Source organism: Tinamus guttatus, unplaced genomic scaffold, assembly GCF_059628265.1.
Source record: "Tinamus guttatus ecotype Peru unplaced genomic scaffold, ASM5962826v1 Tinamus_guttatus_pri_ptg000260l, whole genome shotgun sequence".
Lineage (NCBI taxonomy): Eukaryota > Metazoa > Chordata > Aves > Tinamiformes > Tinamidae > Tinamus > Tinamus guttatus.
In genome coordinates, this window is record NW_028288794.1 from 3,077,977 (window position 1) to 3,098,025 (window position 20,049).

General features: G+C 45.1%; 1 protein-coding gene across 1 annotated transcript in view; it reads right to left on the reverse strand.

Annotated features, from left to right (window-relative positions):
- The window catches only part of ITPRID2 (ITPR interacting domain containing 2), a 37,745-nt gene extending 20,078 nt beyond the window's left edge, over nt 1–17,667 (reverse strand). Inside the window, exons 1-9 of the mRNA XM_088526991.1 lie at nt 17,445–17,667; nt 17,300–17,348; nt 12,437–12,486; nt 11,550–11,606; nt 9,152–9,188; nt 8,083–8,181; nt 7,355–7,563; nt 5,759–6,447; nt 2,680–2,752 (exon numbers count right to left, since the gene is read on the reverse strand). Coding sequence (XP_088383117.1) covers nt 2,680–2,752; nt 5,759–6,447; nt 7,355–7,563; nt 8,083–8,181; nt 9,152–9,188; nt 11,550–11,606; nt 12,437–12,486; nt 17,300–17,348; nt 17,445–17,667 — 1,486 coding nt within the window. The remainder of the gene's footprint in view (nt 1–2,679; nt 2,753–5,758; nt 6,448–7,354; nt 7,564–8,082; nt 8,182–9,151; nt 9,189–11,549; nt 11,607–12,436; nt 12,487–17,299; nt 17,349–17,444) is intronic.
- Nucleotides 17,668–20,049: the final 2,382 nt, after the last annotated feature.

Sequence of the window (20,049 nt, forward strand, 5' to 3'; positions counted from 1 at the left end):
TTCTCTGTGTGTTGTATCTGTATTTGTCTTGCTTGTCCTGCATTTTTAGAAGGGAAGGTGCTGCTGTATAAATACGTCACAAAGGATTTTGTTTTCTAACTTCCTTCTAAATAACTTTGGAACAGTTTTTTGTCTTGTTTTTTTATAGTGGACATTTAGCAGCCCTGTATGTTTATAGTGCAAAGCAACTGAAGCTTTTCATTTTTTTCTGCTGTGTTCCTTATAAATAAATAAATTTAAAAGGGCAAAAAACAAAAGAGCCACCTACACCCACAGAGGAATTATCTACATTTGATGTCTGTAATAACAAAGGGTAGCATTGCAGTTTGGAGCATAATGGCTAAAGCAGGTCAATACGATACGGAATTCTTTGCATCTCCTATGAGGAGTTTAACAAACAGACACATTACTATAGCAAAACATTAACTTGCAAGCCTTTTTCAAGTATCTTTTGCTTGAATGACTGTAGAGATGTCTTAATAGTCTCCAGACTATTTCAGTAGCAAAGAATTTTTTTTTATTCAAATACCTCACATCTTATTATAGAGCCTCTTAAAAATGCCTTACAAAGTGTTGTAAATGTCAAAGGAAGGATCCACAGCCCTCTCTGTAGAAATAAAAAGACATTCCAAGGTTTAAAACAGTCTGTTATAAACTATGAACAGCACTAAGCCTGCTAACAGACCCAGAAATATCCCGACATGGAAAAAGGACAAATCTGTCCCTGGGGGGAAGCATTCACCTGGAGCAACTTTCTGTTTGCGGGCACAAACTCACACAGGTGAAACCACACCAGATGAGAAGAGCAGCACTTGAATTTCACACTGACCCCATCTCAAAAGATTGCTGGTGAGCAAGCACTAGAGACCAGAATTCCACATTGGGATCCAACGGCCAGCATTTTCAAAGCATGATTTAACTTTGGATGCCTTCAACTTGGGGAGCACTTGCGCTACAAGAAAACAGGCCTCTATATTGTCTCATGTTGGACATCTGACTTGTGTTTTTTAAAGTTACAGGTACGCTCCCCACCAAATGCTTTCTTTTTTGGTTGTTTTACAGAAACCCATGCAGAACAACATTGTAAATTTCCACACCTTCCAGGTTAAATAAAATGTTGGTCCCAGATTAACTTTTAGTGAAAGTGCAGCGCTCTCATCAGCACTCAAATCCTTATAAGATAAGTCAGCTGAGAAGTCCAGGCTGCACTGGCATGAAAGAAACTGTCTAAATCATGTGAAGTGGGTTCAGAAATGGGTGGGATCCACTAGGTGGGAAACATGAGACTGTAGCCTGCCCTGCTCCTGCCCTTTGAAAACCTCTTGCTAGAACCTGCCTTTTGACAGGAAACCCAGGACCATCCGGTTACTTTTCCTTGCACGGGACAGGATAGATGTAATGTAGCACCAGGAATAAAAGCACAAAATTCAAGTTTTAGGAAACAGGAGAGAGAAAAAAAGTACTTCTTCACTGCAGCTCCTAATTCCTTAAGTTTTCTTTATCTGAAAAGCTCTTTCTGTAACTATTGAGACCTGGCAACAAGGAATCTAATATGTAAAGAGTGCACCCCTGAGATACTACCGGTACTACCCACTGCCCCTGGGGCTTTAACCTGGAGCAGGCAATTGCTTTAAAGCACAAAACAAAACAAAAACTTTAAAAAACAATCAAGTGGGAAATGCTGGGAACAGCCAGAGATACCCTTTCTGGCAGGTAAGTTCAAAAGAGAGGAAGAGCAGCAGGTCCAACTCTTGTGTTCTACAAAATACTGCTGAATCTGTAAAACAACCATCCCTAATAACCAGGCGTTAGACTGCAGAGCTTAGACCAGAGCATCTCCAAAAATACTAATGCCATTCAGCTGAGAGTTCACAGGACTGTCCATTTACAAACCGACAAATAAACGTTTTTTTCAGTTGTTACTTCAAAGAGGCGTCCCTTGCTGATGTGCATTCCCGGAGAAACACGCCTGGCTATCCACCCCGCGCCTGCTTTGAAGTTGGGCCTACAGCAAGCTCCAGTTCTTCTTTAATCACACACATATCAGCTGAAGAACAGACTTCTCTTGCCAACATAGGATAAGAAGCAGTAACTATCACAGCATGAATTTAAACATCAGCCTTGCATTTCTCCCAGACATAAAAGATAAGTAATAGTTTGTGCTTTCATCTCAAACTGAACAGGCTACAAAAGCCAGTGCACAGAGCTGGCCATTTGAAGGGCTACGATTTCCACGTGGTTGCAGACACTGCTCCCTTGTGCAGCCAACACGCACATGCAGCAGCACCACGTAGGAGACTGTTGAACACATCACACAATTTAGGCTTAAAACAACATAATTTTAGTTTAAATGGGTATCCTAAATTACAGGATCTACTAGGGAGAAAAATCCCATACAACCCGAATTAACATTTCAGTTTCTCTGAGCTATCATCAACGCTACAAAAGTCAAAGCAGTCCCTGAGGTTAGAGAGCTGTCTTCTTGCCTGTAATTTGGGTGCCACTTTGCAAAAATGTTCGCTGATTTTAGAAGTAACTGAAAAGAAAGAGGTCTTTTTTTTTTCCTTCCTCTAAGGAGAAAAGAAAGTCCAGAGGTTTTAAGTAACTGCACCATCATTTCAGATAGGGAAGGACATTGAGCAGTGTTCTGCTGTCTCCTAGGAACAGGAGGCTACTCACCCTTCCTTGACTTGGCCACTACCAGCTGGTGAGAAGCAGGAACATGCGGTAGGTCTCCCTCCGTGCTCTGGATCTACAGGAAGGAAAGGATGAGTATTGTGAGGCCAACTGGAATTCATTCCTGTGCTTCAAAATGCCTGAACTGCAATATACTGTAAAACATCCCTGTAAGAAAACAGTGTTTCTTAGACCAAAACATCTCTCAAACACACACACACACACGCACGCACACACACACACACAGAGCACAGATCTCCTCTGATCACACTCATTGCAAAAACAACCTATGACAATATTGAGAATTCTCAGTTCCCCTTCGGGAAAAGGCTCAAATAATAGCATCCAAACATCTTTAGACATCCTTACTCAAGTACTGTCTTTTCCTTTTGGCATTCTTGGTCCCCTATTAGAGTAGGAAGAACAAGCAAAATACATTTAGAAAAGGATATGCAGAGATCAGCACATGAGAAGTGTCATCTGCTGTCCTACCAGGTATTTCTCCAAGGCCTGTGAGCCCTCCTGAACAAGCGAGATCCTGCCAGAACCTACTCCAGACTCCACTACATTAGTACTTGTGGAAACGCTTCCTTCATTTTTCAGTAAAAAAAGAAAAAAAATAGGGCAGATAATCCCAAGGAATGTTAAAACTACAATATATGGAAAATTAATACTGTTACTTAATCATTTTGTGAAACAAAGTCTTATTAAGAAAGCAGTTCACGGACAACTGTTCAAACAATGAAAAGAATAAGCTTGAGATCTGAACAGGAAGGCTTTTGTTTAGCTTGAAAGCTAGAATACATTTTCTCTTTTGTGTGCTACAAAAAAAAAAAAAAGCTAATGGTTCGCATGCAAGCCTACACTTAAAAATAAAGTAGAAGAAACGCCCACCAACAGGCTGCCTGCTTAATTTCAAAGTTAAGCAACAGAAGCAATTCAAGCAGTGCAACTTTCACCTCCATTTGTGGGGACTTAAAACATGCAAAATGAGGATATTAACGTTTAAAGCCCAAAGCCTGTGTACGGCACCCACAAGGGTGCATCCTCTCACGTGCAAACTCCTCCAGAAGGAGGCAGCCTGAATCTTCCACTATTAGTGAGAAAAGAGACTATATATTGTATATTACACTCCTGCACAACAAATGGGAGAGGCTCCTATTCCCATAGCAGCTGAAAGCTGCACTGAAAGGGCAAATGACTATTTTGTGGAGATGCAAGGGAAGCTCAGCAGTTAAGCTTACAAAACCCATCCTTCTCTTAAAGAGCAGTAACGAGAACAAGCAATCTTACTGGCTCCTTGACTGCACTGGCCTTCCAGCAAAGGCATCTTGATTCTCTTGAACCTGCCTGTTTCCAGCAGCTGAATTTGCAGCCTCCAGGCAGCGCAGCCCCTTCTCATGCGGCTCCCTCGCAGCCGCTCCCCCGGGCTAGACGCAGCGCCCGGCCCATGCGGCGGCCGCCCCTTCTCCCTCCCGGTCCCATGGACGTGCGGGGCCGGGGCGCTGCAGGGGCTCGCTCAGCGCTCCCGGGCTCCTATCTGGGCAGCGCACGCTTCCCAAGAGCGCTCCGGCGAGCCCGGAAGAGGCTCCGCGGGCCCCGCTATCAGGGGCATGAACACGCTCCCGGCTAACTGGCAGTGCCCAGGGACGGGTGACGCCACTGTTTCTAGCACAGTTTATTGTTCTCTACACCCCGTTGAGAGACGCACGGGGAGGGAAGAAAGAAATGAAAAGAAAACAAACCTCAAGCTGCCAGGTATTGTTCTGGAGTTTCTTTACCAAAACCAGGTCCCTCCCTCCTCGGACTGTGTGAGCAGCTGATACGTATACATGATATTGCATAAACAAGGAGCCACCACAACCCCATCCCACACCGCATGTGAGCCGGCCAAACCAGCTGTGTTTATGCACTGGCACCACTGCGAAGTATGTCAACCAAAACCTCGCAAACGCAGCGCGTCCAGCTTGGACAACAGTTTTGTTAAGTCTTCTTCACTTCATAACCCTTTGCAGACCAACATACTCAGAAAGACAACTCCAGGCAGCTGCCTGGCGTTTTGTTTGCTTCACTTTGACCAACAGTGCCAAAAAAACAGGAAACATTTCTCATCTGGGATGTGTGAAAGCAGCCTATCAAGAACATAGGAGAAGGCATCTCCGTGCAGACCCCTCACAAACATCTGCGTAGCTGCACAACAAACTGGATCAAGAAAATAACCCAGCTGAAAATTACACCAGGAAAAATAAACTCAAACACATGGGGCATCTTTTTCCCTCTCTCAGCAGCCCCCTCTCCTTGTCCTAGACAGCCATACAACATGTCGGTGATGGCACAGAAAAATGGCAGGAATTTCAAGGGGCAGAATTTGCTAAACCATCACAAATTGAAGACAGCCTTTGCTGTTTGCTTTAAGACTTTGGGAGCCTTCACTTATTTTCTTCACCCACTTCTATAATGAGATTGCAAACCTTCATTTTAATAATTATTTCACACAGATAACCGATCGGTAGCTAAGTTTTGCAACAGCAGCCACTTAGAAATGTGCCCACAAAAACATCTGCTGACTCAAGACAGATCTTGTAATTGAAAGTGTGAGTCTGTGTAGAAAATTGCATTCCTGAATCCGTAGGCTGCACATTTACTAGCCTAATAAACAAATCACAGGAACCTGGGAATTAAAATCCCTTTGGGACTATTACCAACGAAACAAATTGGCTAAATGCATTTATGAACATAGCAACAGGCAGTTAACAGAAATTGTAACTAAGCCACTGCAAAAAGGCAAGGGAACAGTGACTTCTAGTGAGTGCACTAATCTCTACCAAATAAGCAAGGCAACATACAGTGCATGGTCAACAAAGCCAAACTTATTTGAGGTGGGAACTCTACCCGACATTATAGTCCTTTGTCCTTTAATGCAAAAGGCACTTGTCCCATCCGTAAAATTATCCATAACCAGAGAATTTGAAGTATTCCTGGAGAAAACACCATCAAATACATTGGAGGGAACATTCCTCCCCTGGCAACCATCAAGTTATGTAAACTGTATGCAAAAACAAAGCCATTTATTTCCACCTACCTCTTCCATCTCAAAGGAGTCCTTCTGCGGCAGCATGAGATTCATTATGGATGGATTTGCTATTGGAGCACAGGGCTCTCTACTTGGCGATGACGTGGGAGGCCTTTGCACCTGAGTGCTACTCTCAGACTCACTAGAGGCGTTAGAATCACTGCTAAGGTTGGGAGAGTCCAGAAGCTGAGATTCCTCACACACTCTGTGCTGGGAGCTTGGCAGCTTGCTGTACGGCACAGTGCTCTCCTGCTCACCATTAGTTCCAGCAGGAAGGTCTGCAGGTTTGTGCACGTCCGTAGTATTTGTCTGATAAGCAGCCATCTCCTCCCTTACAGTAGCCAACAAGGAGGGCGAGTCTTTCTTTTTGGAGTGTTTTGGCAATTTGGATTCATTTTTAGCATCGTTTTCCTCACTGCCTAGTTCTGCAGGACTTTTCCCTCTGTCAACCGGTGACTGCGTGGAGCAGCCGCCGCCGTCGGCCTGCTGCGCGCCACACAGGTTGAGCTTGGACAAGGTCTTCATCAACCGGCTGGCCGTGTTGCTGCGGTTCAGAGGGGGAGGGCTGGGCGCCTCCTTGCTGGAGGACACTGAGTTCATGCTGCCAATTTTCTGTAGCGGAGTCCCAGAGACTTGAGAATATAAAGAAGAAAAGGCATTGGCCACAGTAGTAAGCACTTCAATCTGACGAAAGCGACCTGTGCAGGAAAAAAGGCAGAGTTTATGAGAATATCTGGTGTCACATCTCTGAACAGCTGACCCAGCTCTACGTGATGGTTCACAGGCAGCTCCTATCTTCACATTTAAGACAGAATTTGCTTCATAAACTGTCCCTCATCCCACCGCAAATCTCCTTCTTATATGAAGGAGCCCCAAGATGGAGCACTGTCTAGTCCTGTTACGTGCACGAAATACAACAGGGCATTAAGGAACAGAAAAACCTCAGCAAGGGCTCTTGATAAACACGCCCAGAGCAGCATGGGAAGTTTTCACAAAATAAAAATAAAGGACACAGATATGCAACTTCACATTAATTTACACAGTGCTAGCAAGAATGATCATTTAGATTGATTGCCCTTTCCATCTACAGCCACAACAGGACATTTCAGCTATGCCTGCATTTCAGAAACATTCATTACTGACTGCAGAAAGCTTCCAGCAAAGTCAAAGGAGACACTGGCACACTTTAACAACTACAGAATTAGGTCAGTGTTGAGAGTTCTCAAAAATCCTACCTGATACTGAGGAACACATTAAGAAGCCAGGTACTGCTATCTGTCTCAGTGCTTTAAACCTACAGCAGCAGACTGGCTTAGAAGCAAGAGATGAGAATGATACACAAGGGAAGGCAGCAGGTCTGACAGGATGCCTTTCATTCCCCTCCCAACTATAAATTCCTTTCCATCATCCCTAGCTGTACAACACTAATGGTCACTTCTTCCCATAATTAAAACCAAGCAAGATTTTTATTATGGATTTTGAATGGAATTTCGCCTTTAGACTGTAAAGGTATTTTTGCCAGGACACTAGATAATAGCCTTTCTTTTGAGGTTGTTTATATACATTAAAATAAATAAATAAATCTCACTTCAAAAACATACTTACTTGTTAAAGCAAAATTTGGATTTTCCACTTCCATGCGCTGCATTTGGGCATTCAAAAACACTTTGATGTCTATCCCTCTGGCAAATGATGATGAATTAAAAAATCTTGCTGGAATTTTTGAAGCAATATCTGGTTCATCTCTTCCAAACCCAAGGTTATAGAGCACTTCTTCTGGATCTTCCTCATAAAGCTCCAGTAATTCAGAAACACTAAAATGAAAAGACGTTTACCATCCACTTATCTCCTTCTGGGACATGGTCCCTTCTGCCCAATTGCTAATTTAGCTCACTATCCAGCTTTGCCTATTGAACTTTTGACTCCTACAACTCTGTTGATTTTAGGAAATAATTTTGGAGATATCTGTATCTGAAATGTTAGTTCGCACCACCACAGACATCAGCCCAGCTGCATTTCCAATTGGATTTTTTTTTTTAATTTAAGGCAGATCACCTTATTCTGCAGATCATCATTTCTAAAATGGCATTAAAATTTCAGACATTTCTAAAGCTTAGGCCCATTTGTAAGTATTTACTGCAAACCACAGCTGAAAACAAGTAACACTTTTTCAAGCAACAAACTGAAAATTCCTTTCTCGGCTACTAAATACAACAAAGCACATAAATCAAGCCAAGTCTATTTAACTTAGGAACAGAAGACGTTTTGCCAGCAAAATGGTGCCAAATTCCACTGAACTGTGCCATGACCTTCAAAGCATAGCACTCTTTTACCTTGAAACAGTTGCACTGCTTTTTCCAGACCCTGTGGAGTTCATACTTCTCCCCTTCTGGTGAAACTGAAGCCTCCTCTCCTTCGCCAACATACCATTACTGTCAAGACAAACGGAGAAGACCACTGTGAGAAACCGGTTTCTTTCAGCAATTCAAGTCTTGGTCTCTGTGGAGAACGAAGTCTCCAATCCTGCTGAATTCCCCGTTTCCCATTCAACGTTATCTGGTTTATATTAGCCATGTCATTTATTGAAACGGAGTAACAAAAGCACCCCCGGAGACACTTCACTTAAAATGTATGTATATTCTTAAGAAATGGGAGGCAAATGCAAGCCAAGCAGCCCCTAATCTTCCCAGGGCTGTGCCTCCCGGCCAGCTCGCAGCCGCCTGCAACGAGGAAACCCAACCTCGGGCACGGCCTCCTTCCCTTCCTGCCCGGGAACCAGGACGCCCAGACACTTTCTTTCCCAATCCCAAACTCTTTCCTCCCTGAATCTCTGGAAGCTGCTTCCTCATTAGCCTGTACTCCGTTCTCGAACGTAGCATTAACGACAACCTCTTCTCGGGACAGAATTCCCCAAGGGAATTTTGCTATACAAATACTAACCCAAAGAGCAGAACGGACGCTAAGATTCACTAAAAAGCCTGTTCTATGGAGTTTATCTCAGGAGGAACATCAAAGGAGCTCTCTCTATAAAGTAGGAATCTTTCTCTTCCTCTCCAAGTTCTTCCTCCCTGCTCGGAAAGGTAAAACAACTTTTCCCTTGAAATTCCTGAAATTGCCAGGGATCAGTAAGCCAAAGAAAGAAGGTAAATCATACTAAATTACTTCAAAAATGTGCATTTTTCTCTCCGCCCAGAAGCTACAACAGGTCTGCCAGAAGGGTAAAAATCTGCATTTCAGAGTGACTGTTCTTGTGCTACCTGTAACTTCTCTTTTCCTCCCGAAAACTCACCTGAACAGAAGGAGAAGCCTTAGTCCTGAGGCAGCCTAACCACCTCCACTGCACCCCTTCCCTCACTCACTCCAGTAGGAATATTACTGCAAGTGAACAGAAAAGATGCTTACCATGCTTCCGCCGGGGTATCACTCCGTAGATGATTAGCTGGACAGAAAAAAAGAGTAAATTACAGAGGGACCTCCTCTATATTGCACTGCTCATAATCGAAATGAAAAAGCAGCCGATGAGCACTCTTCTGAATACTACCACATGAATCCGATTTTTTCTCTTTCCAGATAATAAGACTGTCAAGAGTTTCTAGTATACAGCTGATGTAAACATGATCTGGTTTATTCAGGCTCTGTCCAAAATAAAGTCTCACACAGACATAAGTTTGCATTCTATAATTAATCATGTTAACTTGAAGGTTTACATGCTGTAAGTTAATAATTGTTACTCAGAGAGACAATTTAGTTTTTGCAATTTAGGACATGTTTACCAGCCAACAGATTTTTCCACAGACAGGAAAGGGGAGGAAGAAGAGAACATATGCAGACAGTTCAGCTAGAAGAGAGAAAGAAAAAAAAAAAAAAAAAAAAAAAAAAAAAAAAAAAAAAAAAAAAACCTGGCTCCCATGGCCAGGCACTGAGAGTATATTCTTCAGCCCTTAAATCATGACTGCTAGTTTTCAGCTTGGGGGCAGGCCCAATGTCTTTCAGCTGTGCAATTTCTAAATAGAAGCTGCATGCAGGCACCCGGTCACCAGTTTGGTGTACAGAGTACGAGCATTTCCCTGAAGCTGAGACACTTCGGCTCCACATGTGAGCATCCCAGGCAGCGTGGTTCTTTTAGAAAATCCACATCCTGCCAAACCAGAGAGCTGAGCCTTTCCTTTAACTACAGGCTCCCTGAAGCAGCGACTCAACATTAACAAACCGGCCACAGGAGAGAGGCCAGGAGTGTGTGTTACACCTGGGCTTGTCCCATAGCTGGTTCAGAGGGGTCCTGCCAGGAAAACCCAGCATCGAAACCAGCTGTGCCACAGCAGAAGTAACAGACAGCAAACTGGAAAACCTCAGCCCTGGTGCTTCTCATGCAGAGACATAGCTAAGAAACTCAGCTGCACACGCTCAGAATCCACAGTGCAGAAACAGATCCTCCCTTTTCCCTTCTCTTGCTGGCGGCTGGTTTTAGCAGCCGAACCACAGGCGTGCGCGTTGCAGCAGCTTGTCCGACGCTGCCCACGGGGCTCGCAGCTGCATTCCCGAGGGAGGGCCCCTCCTGCTGCTGCTCTCCAGCGGGAAGCCACGCGCTGCGGGAGCACCCACGGCTGCATGCAGGAAAATGCCAGTGTTAAGACCCAAAAAGGAAGGAAACCTCAAAACCAGAAACACCTGATAATGATGGATGAGGCAAAAATTTGAGAAGAATTAAAGGTACATGATTTACTAAAAAGTACCCGCTCTTTTATTCTTGGTTATATGCTCAGAGCTTGGATTATTTTAATAAAGAACTTCTATGAAACTTTTATACTGCAGGCAACCCGACAAGTAGAAAAGACTATCAGAAAACAAAATGTAATCCTATTTACTGTATTGCAGTAAGGGATTAATTTACTGCTTCTCCATCATAACCAGATCAAGGGTTTTATCAGATCAACTGATTTCCTCACAGGTCTAGAGTCTTTAAAAATTAAAACTGTTTCCCACCCTTAAGCCCTGTGCCATTAGTTTGGCAACACTGCTGAGACTGCTAAGGAGAAAGAGACTCTCCACTATACAAGTTCTGACTTTTTCAGGAGCTACAGTTCCAAAAAAAAAAAAAAACTTTTTTTTTTTAATTTAGTAGAAGAGACTTAAAGAAGGTCCGAAAACAACCATATCTCCATCCTCTTAAAAAAAAAAAAAAAAAAAAAAAAAAAAAAAAAAAAGGAGGGAAAGAGAAAAAGAAAGAAAGAAGCAGAAGGTAGCTACTGACAGCAAAAGTGTCAGCATATATATCAAGGCTGATCAAAAAAAGTACTTACTCAGCTTTGGATTTTTTCACTTTTAAAAGCACTTAGTTGCTAATGGGTTTGCCTCTTGGCTGATATAACCCCCATCCTGCTTTCAGAAGGCCACGTGTGCCACCCCCCAGGGGTTCAATGGAAGTGAGGTACGTAGGATTGCCCAGAATAACCCATGGACAAGAAGAACAAGTAGCAAGAGGAGAATAAAAAGCTTTCTCACAGCTTCAACAAGTGCTATGGGCTATATTGCTGCTGTGGGTATTAAAAGAGAGCAGACGGAACAGAACTCAGGGCTGACTTTGACCTTCAGGAGAGACCAGAATATTTAACAAAATCAATATTCCAATAAATCCAAGAAGCCAAACTTGAGCATTTTTGTAAATTTTCCAAGCTGGTTTTATAGCTAGCTTTACCAACTACCTTTGACCAAAAAGGAAATAAACGTCTTTCCAAATAAAAATCAGACGACTGAATATAGGTTTTTTTGCTAGAAAGAGTCATAATCCTACCACACCCACCTTCGGCTCCCAGGGATAAGTCATCTTCAAAACTTCCTCCATTTCTCACCAGCATGCCTGCAAAAGTACAGTCAGCAGCTCAACAACTATAACCTTGCAGCATATTCTGCCCAGCAGCTCAAATAAAGATATTAGCAAGATGCTTCCAGTTCATACAACAGGAACCACTAGACCATATTTATAAATCCTACATCACTCATACACTGAAAAGTTACAGTTGATACCATAGAAAATGTAATGTGCAAGAGAACAAATAATACACTGCTTTCGTTTCCTGCTCAGCAACTCCCAAGTCAAACTATGAGCAAATTAACTCTCAGTGCAAACCTGGAGGTACTATCTAAAGTACCTGTAGCTGCTGTTATATTATACTTCATGTATCTTACCAGGGCGTTTCAGAGTTATAAAATGAGTTTAGATCAGCCATTCCCTTCTCTCCCCCTATACCAGGGTGAGACTTCAAGCAAAGACTCCAAGCCCAGCAAGTAATTTCTCTATGCTGTGTCACTACCTGCAAACTCTTGCTGTACTTTGAACTTTAGTATTCAGTCCTGCTCAGATAGTAAAATTTTCAGGTGTGGCAACCTCAGGTATTAGACAGAGACTACCTAGCTCACCTAAGTCAGAACTAAAGTTACCAAGCTCCCCTTCCTGCTCGTTTGGGAGTTTTTGTAAGGCTCACTGAACTCCAGGAAGACTTCATCAGGATCTATTTGTTCTTCCCAGTTTCTCTGGCACCACCGCTTTGCTGCGGTAACAACTCACTGGTGCCGATGAGACTACGGCGGCTCGTGCCACTGATAAGGAACTGAAGTCACAGGTGAACGTACACGAACACACAGTTCTCAGTAACAGAAAAGGTTTCAGCAGGCAAAGCCTTTGCTTACCCTTCAACAGAGGATTGCTTTGCTCATCCAGGGAGGCTCCCAGAGGCGTTCTGAAACCACAGAAGAGATTAATACTGGTTTAAAAACTTGCTGCTTCATGTCCTTCCTTACAGTGTGCAAGAGGCTTGTGATAGCAGCAGTTGTCCCTCCCTCCGCCCCCAGAAAGCACAAACATATGAGGACTGGCAACAACTTCCTAAACAATCCCCAGCCCTCTGAACAAACACACCTCATAGGGGAAAAGAAAAACAACAAAACAGGTTAATGACTGCACTGCTGAGACACAAGCCAGTGGCAAAGCTTCACAGCCAGCAGGCCTCTGTCAGGGAAAACATGGACCTCTGAGCAAACCACCTAGAGAAACGAGTATGGATTGCTGGAACGGATTAGTTCCACGTCTTCTACATGCCAGAAGCTGTCACCATTTTTCCCCAAATTTAAAACTTACTAGCATCAAGTTACCTCAGGCTTTGGAGAGCAGGGACAGAAAGCTGTATTTGCTGATCAGAAGCAAGATAAGAATCTTTATGGCTCTGTTCGCTATCGCTTGCCAGTTCTGGCATTTTATAGATTCTTTACTTTAGCTCTTATTTGCATGATTTTTCCCAGTCTTATTCCTCGAAAGGCAGTGGATTTTCTAAATCTCACTGTGTCTAAAACCAGCATCAGAAACCGCACCAGTGACAGGCCCAATTCCTTTAGGCGTTCGCACCGAATTTGTTGACATTAACTGAGTATTTCTCTACTAGTCCCTCAGAGACCTGTTTAACCAAAGATCTGTCACCAGTAAGTAGTGCAGCATAACTTTCAAAGCCCAAAATAAATTCAGAAATAAAACACTCAAAGAAGGGGAAAGCAGATGATTCATGTGCCTATATGTTTCACTTAGGGTTTTAATTAGACAAACATATAAACCTGCCCAAAAAACCCGTTAAAGTCAATAGTGCTCTATTTACAGTATTTGTTTTGGTGCCACAGCCAAAATTAAGCAACAAAAGTTTGCATTTGCTGCTTTGGAATAGGCCTTATATTTTTCCTTTTTTTTCTGAAAATAGCTCACTGTTACCATTGCCTATGACAAGCAACACGCTAACTTTGACAACAGCTCTTCTAGAGGTGCAGAAAAAATACACGTTATAGCAAGATGGCAATTGTAAGAGCAAGAGCATCCAGGCAGGTGAACAGGCTCCCCGTGACTGGGAACCAATCTGAGAGAGACTTGGATCCGCTGGATTTCTGTGCACCTCTCAATTTGGGGTTTTAAACAAGTTAGGGTATATTGTCTAAACTTTTCATGCTACAACAAGTCTCAGCTCTGGGGCAGTAACTCTGCCTGCTGTTCACTCCCTGGCTTTGATGGGCCATTCCCTCTTCTTTCCCCTTGCCTCCCCCAGTGCTATTTCACTCTCACTTTTTTGAGGCAGAAACTTGCTGGCAGTGACTGTGACAGCCCTGCAGCGGCTGGCAAAGAGCAGCAAAAGCGACCACTGAAGCTGGCATTTTCCCTCGGAAACCAAGTCTGCCACCTCCACTGCATGCTAGCAGCTAGCAGAAAAGCAGCTCTCTTAACTATTCATCTGCTTCTGCATCCTTACACAACTGCTTAGCACTCCTTTCTGCTGAAAAACTTGCATGCAAGTACTAGGGACCTCGTGACTTTAAGCAAGCAAGAAATACCAGTACAAAAAAAGAAAAAAAAAAAAAAAAAAAAAAGACAAAAACTCTTGGACAACAGCATGCAAGAGTTTTACCTTTCTGCATAAGACTATTTCCGAACATCAAGGCAGCTTATGCGGGTACCTCAGAGACCTCTCCGCTCTGCGTCGCACCCAAGGGAAAGGCCAGGGCTGCTGGAAGCTGCTGCCCAGCTCCTGCTGCAGGTTCTCCAGCACATCCCACATCCCGTGTGAAGCCACTTGGGCAAACAGAGCAGGGATGCCCAGGGATCAGCTCTGCAACATACACTGGCCTGCTCCAGGATCTGGGGATCCTGCAGTTCTCACTTACTCTCTCGCATAGACGATTCATTTATTTGTTATTGTATTTTAACATACATGGTAATAACATATCCCAAAGGAGCGTTGGAAAGAACAGAGAGAGGCCCCTCTGCGTGGCCAGTGCCCAGGCCCCAGGGCGAGCGGGCGGCAGGACGGGACGCGGGGCCCGGCGCGAGCTCCGAGGACGCCCCTCGTCCCGAGCTCTGCCCGCACGGCCAGCGGGTGCCTTCAGGAACAGGACAGGGACTTCGCACCGGGCTCTAAAAGCAGTTTTAAACCTCGGCTTTTAAAGCTTGAGCTGGGCAGGAGAAATGTTTATTTTAAACTCAAAAAAAAAAATCTCTTCTTTTTGAGGCATTTCAAGAACTCATTTCCTGCACACTCTACAGGAGATATTCCTAAATGCCTCCAACACTCCCTGTATTACTGGAAGCATTCAAACATCCTGAATTAAAAGAGTGTCATCCCAGAACTGGTAAGAAAAAATTCTATTTTTCTGTCCACATTATATGGACACTTTTGTTTCCTTTGCTAGCCTTTTAAAAGTTAAAGATAAAAGTTTCTGCAGGCTTTCCTATCACTTCAAACGGCTTTTCAAAATATTTGGGAGACAGAAACAAATGCCTTTCTCAAAAAGATGGGATTCCCAAAAGATGAATGGAGCAGAAGCTTTGGGCAACATCAGATATTTCCTAACCCTCTATAATTATCGCTGGTGTGCAGTAACTTGCTTTTTGTTGCCTTTTTTCTTTTTTTCCTAGATACAACTCTACCAAATTAAATAGTGAGAGGTGTTAGGAACTCCCCTTCCTCCTGCAAAACAGATGTGAAATGGAGATGCCAAGAAATTGTGGCCCCAATCTGTTAACGTGAACATTAGGGACAACTAGTAATTCTTTTTCTTCCAAATTATAATACAGTTGATGCTTTTGGAAACAAAGAAATAAGTCTTATAATCAGACGTGTTACACAGTGAGTTAACGCTAATTTCTGCTCTACTGCCCACGCAAAACAGAAAATGAGATTTCATGCATGCAAATTTTCTTCCAAGGTACATTTCACAAAAGCATATGTAAATCAGACAAAACGGGAATAATCCTTTTTTAGAAAATCCCTAATAGAAAAAAATGCTTAATTTTAGTAACTGAACAACCCTTTGGGGTAATGGTTCTATTCTGCAAGACAGCCAACTCACAAGGATCTGACTAGTGCAATGGACAAGAAACATAAGACTGAGTCTGCGTATGTTGCAATCAAAACTTCCTAGCAAAAAACACAGTATTATTAAAGAAATAATAATTCTCAGGGAAAACAACAGCTTTAAGTTTTCACAGCGACTGCTCTTTTTATCTGATATCTTTTAAGCAACATAACATGTTTGAGAGTGTTCTGACATCTTTTGCTGCGTCCTCTTTCCCTGCATAGGCTGTTAAGGTGGGACGGTTCAGTGTGTTCATTCTGATTTACAATCACTTTCACAATTTTAAAACACAAAGGACTGTGCACCACTTTAAGCAGCTGAGATCCTACCTGCGCGGGTATCAACATACTCTGTATGTTATGGAGTTAGGGGCTAATTCAAGTTTGGATTGCACGTTGCTGCCAGCTAGCCCCAGGGTAGAGTACCACAACATATAATACTACATTGTATTTTTTTTCCTCTTGGGTTCCTCAAAGCTAAATATCATTAAAGTAAAATTTAAGATTAAAAAAAAAGAAAAAAAGAAAATGGTAAATTCCATCCTTCTTAGTAGGACAGAAGATTCTTCTGAAAACTTTTACAAGAGGGCTGCTATACTTTAAAGGTCTTCTGTGGAAGGGCCACAAAAGGTTTTACATCCTTTAAAGTTTGCATCTCTCTATTAGCAGAATGATAATTAAGGTTTTATTTCCTTGCTTGCGAAATAAAGGAATCTTATTCTACACTCCATTTCCCTATTTTGTCAGTCAACTGCAAACACATTCCACAGAGGTGGTCAGTATCAGATTTAACAGCATACTTGTCACTGACATGGATGAATAAAGTGGCAGACGTGGGATTATTATTTAAGATTTGGGACCACTAATTAGCTCCACGTCCCTTTGCACTTGCTGTCCCTCTAGCTCTCACCGGAGCAGCGAGGATGACGGGGTCTGGGAACCTTCCAGACAAAAACGCTGCGGACACAGAGAAGCGGCACCGCAGACAAGGAGGAATCTCTCTTTCTCACGGGCCTCTTCCTCTTCTCCTTTTTTTTTTTTTTTCCGCTCCTCATTCAAAAAAAACCCAAATATCTCATAAATCACCAAATCTACGAGGTTTATATTTAAGGACCTGCTTTGCCAGACTAAGAGCACACCAGGTTTGCAGTAAGTTTGGGAAGAAACCTCCACCCGTGTTGGTGTTCTGGAGGAAGCCTGGGCTGCTGGGGGGCCCGGCTGCATTCGGAGCCTCTCGCTGCCGCCGCCCCCGGCCCCCGGGGCACGGTGCAGAGCATGGGCCGGGCAGCGGGTACTGCTCGCTGTGGGCGCTACCGTAAGCTCTGCCACTTACTGGATCAGAGGATCCCCAAGGTGCAGCTAATCCGGGAGTTGAGTTTTGTCTCAAAGCAGCCGCTCCCGGGAGAAGGAAACCAGAAGCACCGGGCAGGGGAGGTCTGGGAATTTCACCGGTGGGAAGGCTGGTTACTCACTGCCTTCCCAAGGCGGGACAAGAGCACAACGGCGGCGGCTGCTTTTATAGGAATGAGGCTGGGGAAACTGCGTGTGGGGCGCGTGCATCCCGTCCCGCTCCTTGCGGCGGCTCCCGGACAGAGCCACGGGCGCCAGGGTCCCGCGGGTCGCACGGGGACGCGCCCGGCCCCACGGGGGAGGCGGCGCCGCTCACCTGCAGTCCTTGAGCCATGTGGCGATCTTCTCGTTGGGGACGCCGGGCCCTGCAGGGGGAGAGCGGCCGAGAGCCCCGTGAGCGGCCGCCCGGGGCGGCGGGGGGCAGAGCGGCCCCGCGGCCCCCGGCGGCGCCTCGCACCGACCTGCGGCGGCGGCGGGCGGCAGCTTCCCGCCCGCGAGCGCCTCCCGCGCCCGCTGCTCCCGCTCCTCGTCCTCCTCCTCCTCCTCCTCCTCGTCGTCGTCGTCCTCCCGGCCGCGGGCGCGCTCCGCCGCCGGCTCCTCCGAGGCGTGCCAGGAGTCGCGGCTGCGGGCCCAGGCCCTTCTCCTGCGCCGCGCCGCCTGCCGCTCCTCCGCCGCCGCCTCCATGCGCCTCAGGCCGGCGGGCGGCGGCGGCGGAGCCGCGCACGCACCGCACTGCCCCGGCCCGGCCGCAGGTGCCAGCGCCGCCCGCCGCTGCGGCTCGGAGGGCGCGAGGAGGGGGCTGCCGGCCGCGCTCACATCGCGCGCCGCGGGGAGGCGGCGGCGGGCGCGCCCGGGGCCGGCGGCGGCAGCGGCGCTGGCGGCGGCTCTGACTTCCTCATACCGCGGCGCGGAGAAAACTTGGCGGCCACGTGACGGCAGCGGGGCCGGCGGCGCGCGCCTCCTGCCGGGCCGGGCCCATCCGATCCGATCCGATCCGATCCGGTGCCGTCCGGGCCGGCCCGCACCGGCCTGGGCGCCGCCGCGCGGGAGCCGGCGCTGGGTGGGCGCAGGCCCGGGGAGGTGGCTCCCTGCCCGCCTCGAGACATCGTGGTTAAAAAAACTCACACAGCTTGGCCCAAGGGTCCCCCGAGTTAAATTACAGAGTCTTGTTCTTCAAAGAGCACGAACCTTGCAGGGCTCCCCTCAGGCCTGGCCTGCCGGGGTGTCGGCAGGTACCCACTGCCCAGCACAACATGTCTACAGCACTTCCACCGCTTCCTTGGGGACCTCTCCCTGCCAGGATTCACTGTAACGCTCCCCTGCTGTGTTCGGCCATGGATTTCCTTTGGTTTTGGCTAGAGCAGAGACATAAATAAAATGCATGTATATATGCCCACATGGAAAGCACTCTTGAGCGAGTGATGTATGTAGATGCTTCTGGACGGTGCCATTAGGAATCCGTTTGCATGCCAGGGTAAAACAAAAAAATCTGTGAACGACGAGGAATCGTCAAAATCAAGTTTTGCCCGTGAATTCCTGACTTCCATCGCTCTGGAACATGCAATAGAGGAAGGAACCCACCCAAGCTCTCTGTGAAAGACAGGCGCTGTCTGTACCAATCCTGTGTTTGCAGCGCCACTTAAAATGTCTTCTGACAGCAGAAATGGGAGTAATTTTAAAGGCCGAAGTATTGGGAGTAATAATGGGGAAAATAAAGAAAAAAGAGAGAGAGAAAAAAAACTTTGCTAGGTTTCAGAATTGCAGTGAAAAGCAGTTCTTGACAAAAGGAGAAACTTCATGCTCCAGTCCAAACCTAAGGCAAGCGGTGATAAGTCAACAAAGTTGCATGACTACAGCTGGATTTCCATATTGTTTTTTTCCAGACAGAAGAGAGGAGGAGCTAACAAACAAAACACCTTAGCAAACATCATAACAAAATATGCCTACATAGGAACAAAATGATGATAAATATTGTGTGGCTATTTGCCTTGGCAGGGTTCATGTTTAAGAGCAAGAAAATGCATGAAGAAACACACAACCCAGTGTCATGTACATCATTAAAGTTTCCATAGATCCGTTTTAGTAAATGCACTTTGTTAAATTAGGATTTTGCTTTCTGAGCCAAGATTATTAAAGAAAGAAGAGGCCTCTGCTGAGGCCTCTGATATACTTTAAATGAAAAGACAATCTGGCAAGACACTGTAGTATCTATTCTGTGTCCTACTTCTGCCGCTACCAGGGTTACCATTTAGATGGCCTGGTACCAGGACTGGCAAATAGGTGTCCTGACCTCTCTGCTAAGCAGAGGGGACGTCTCCAAAGGGAGGCAAAGGGCTGGAGGTTGAGCTCTGCAGAACTGCCCGGAGATGGTGCTGGCTGGGAAGGGGGCTGCTCATCTTGCTTGGAAAGCTTCTCCAAGGTGTCTCCTTCTATCCTATGAGATAGAGATGCCCTAAAATAATGGATAATAAAAATGATGCTACAAAGGAACAACTTTATGCATTTCATATTTTTCTAAGTTTTCATTTTTTAATTTTACATTTAAAGTGAAAAGCGGCAAACATCTGAAGTGTTATACATGTATCTTTTACTGTAAAGAACAAAATCCTATACTTGATTTGGAACCATCATTCTTATGAGACAGATGTTCTCTTTCAAACATATGGAATAGAAAGGATGGAAAATAACCTGGCAGTTTTAGTCTAATAAATTAAATTGTTAGGACAGCCCCTACAACTTTGCCAGTCATTTTGTTTATGCATGAATGATATGCATGGTTTCTATAAGGTAAGAAACTAATGGATTAAAAATAATGCAAAAACATATCTCTTTGTAATAGCAGGCTCTTTGCTAAAACTTTTTTTTTCCTGTTTTATAAAGTAACTTGTATCTCTAGGACCTCTTGTTGCAGGAGGAAGGAGGAAAAAAAACCCACTTCCGTTAGGGCGTTTACAAGAACTATAGCATAGCAAGAGGAAGTTTCTAAAGGAAGAGCCGGATATCTGTATTGAAGAGGATTACAGCTGCACCACCAAATCAGATGGAGACAACTAAGGCCAAGTATAC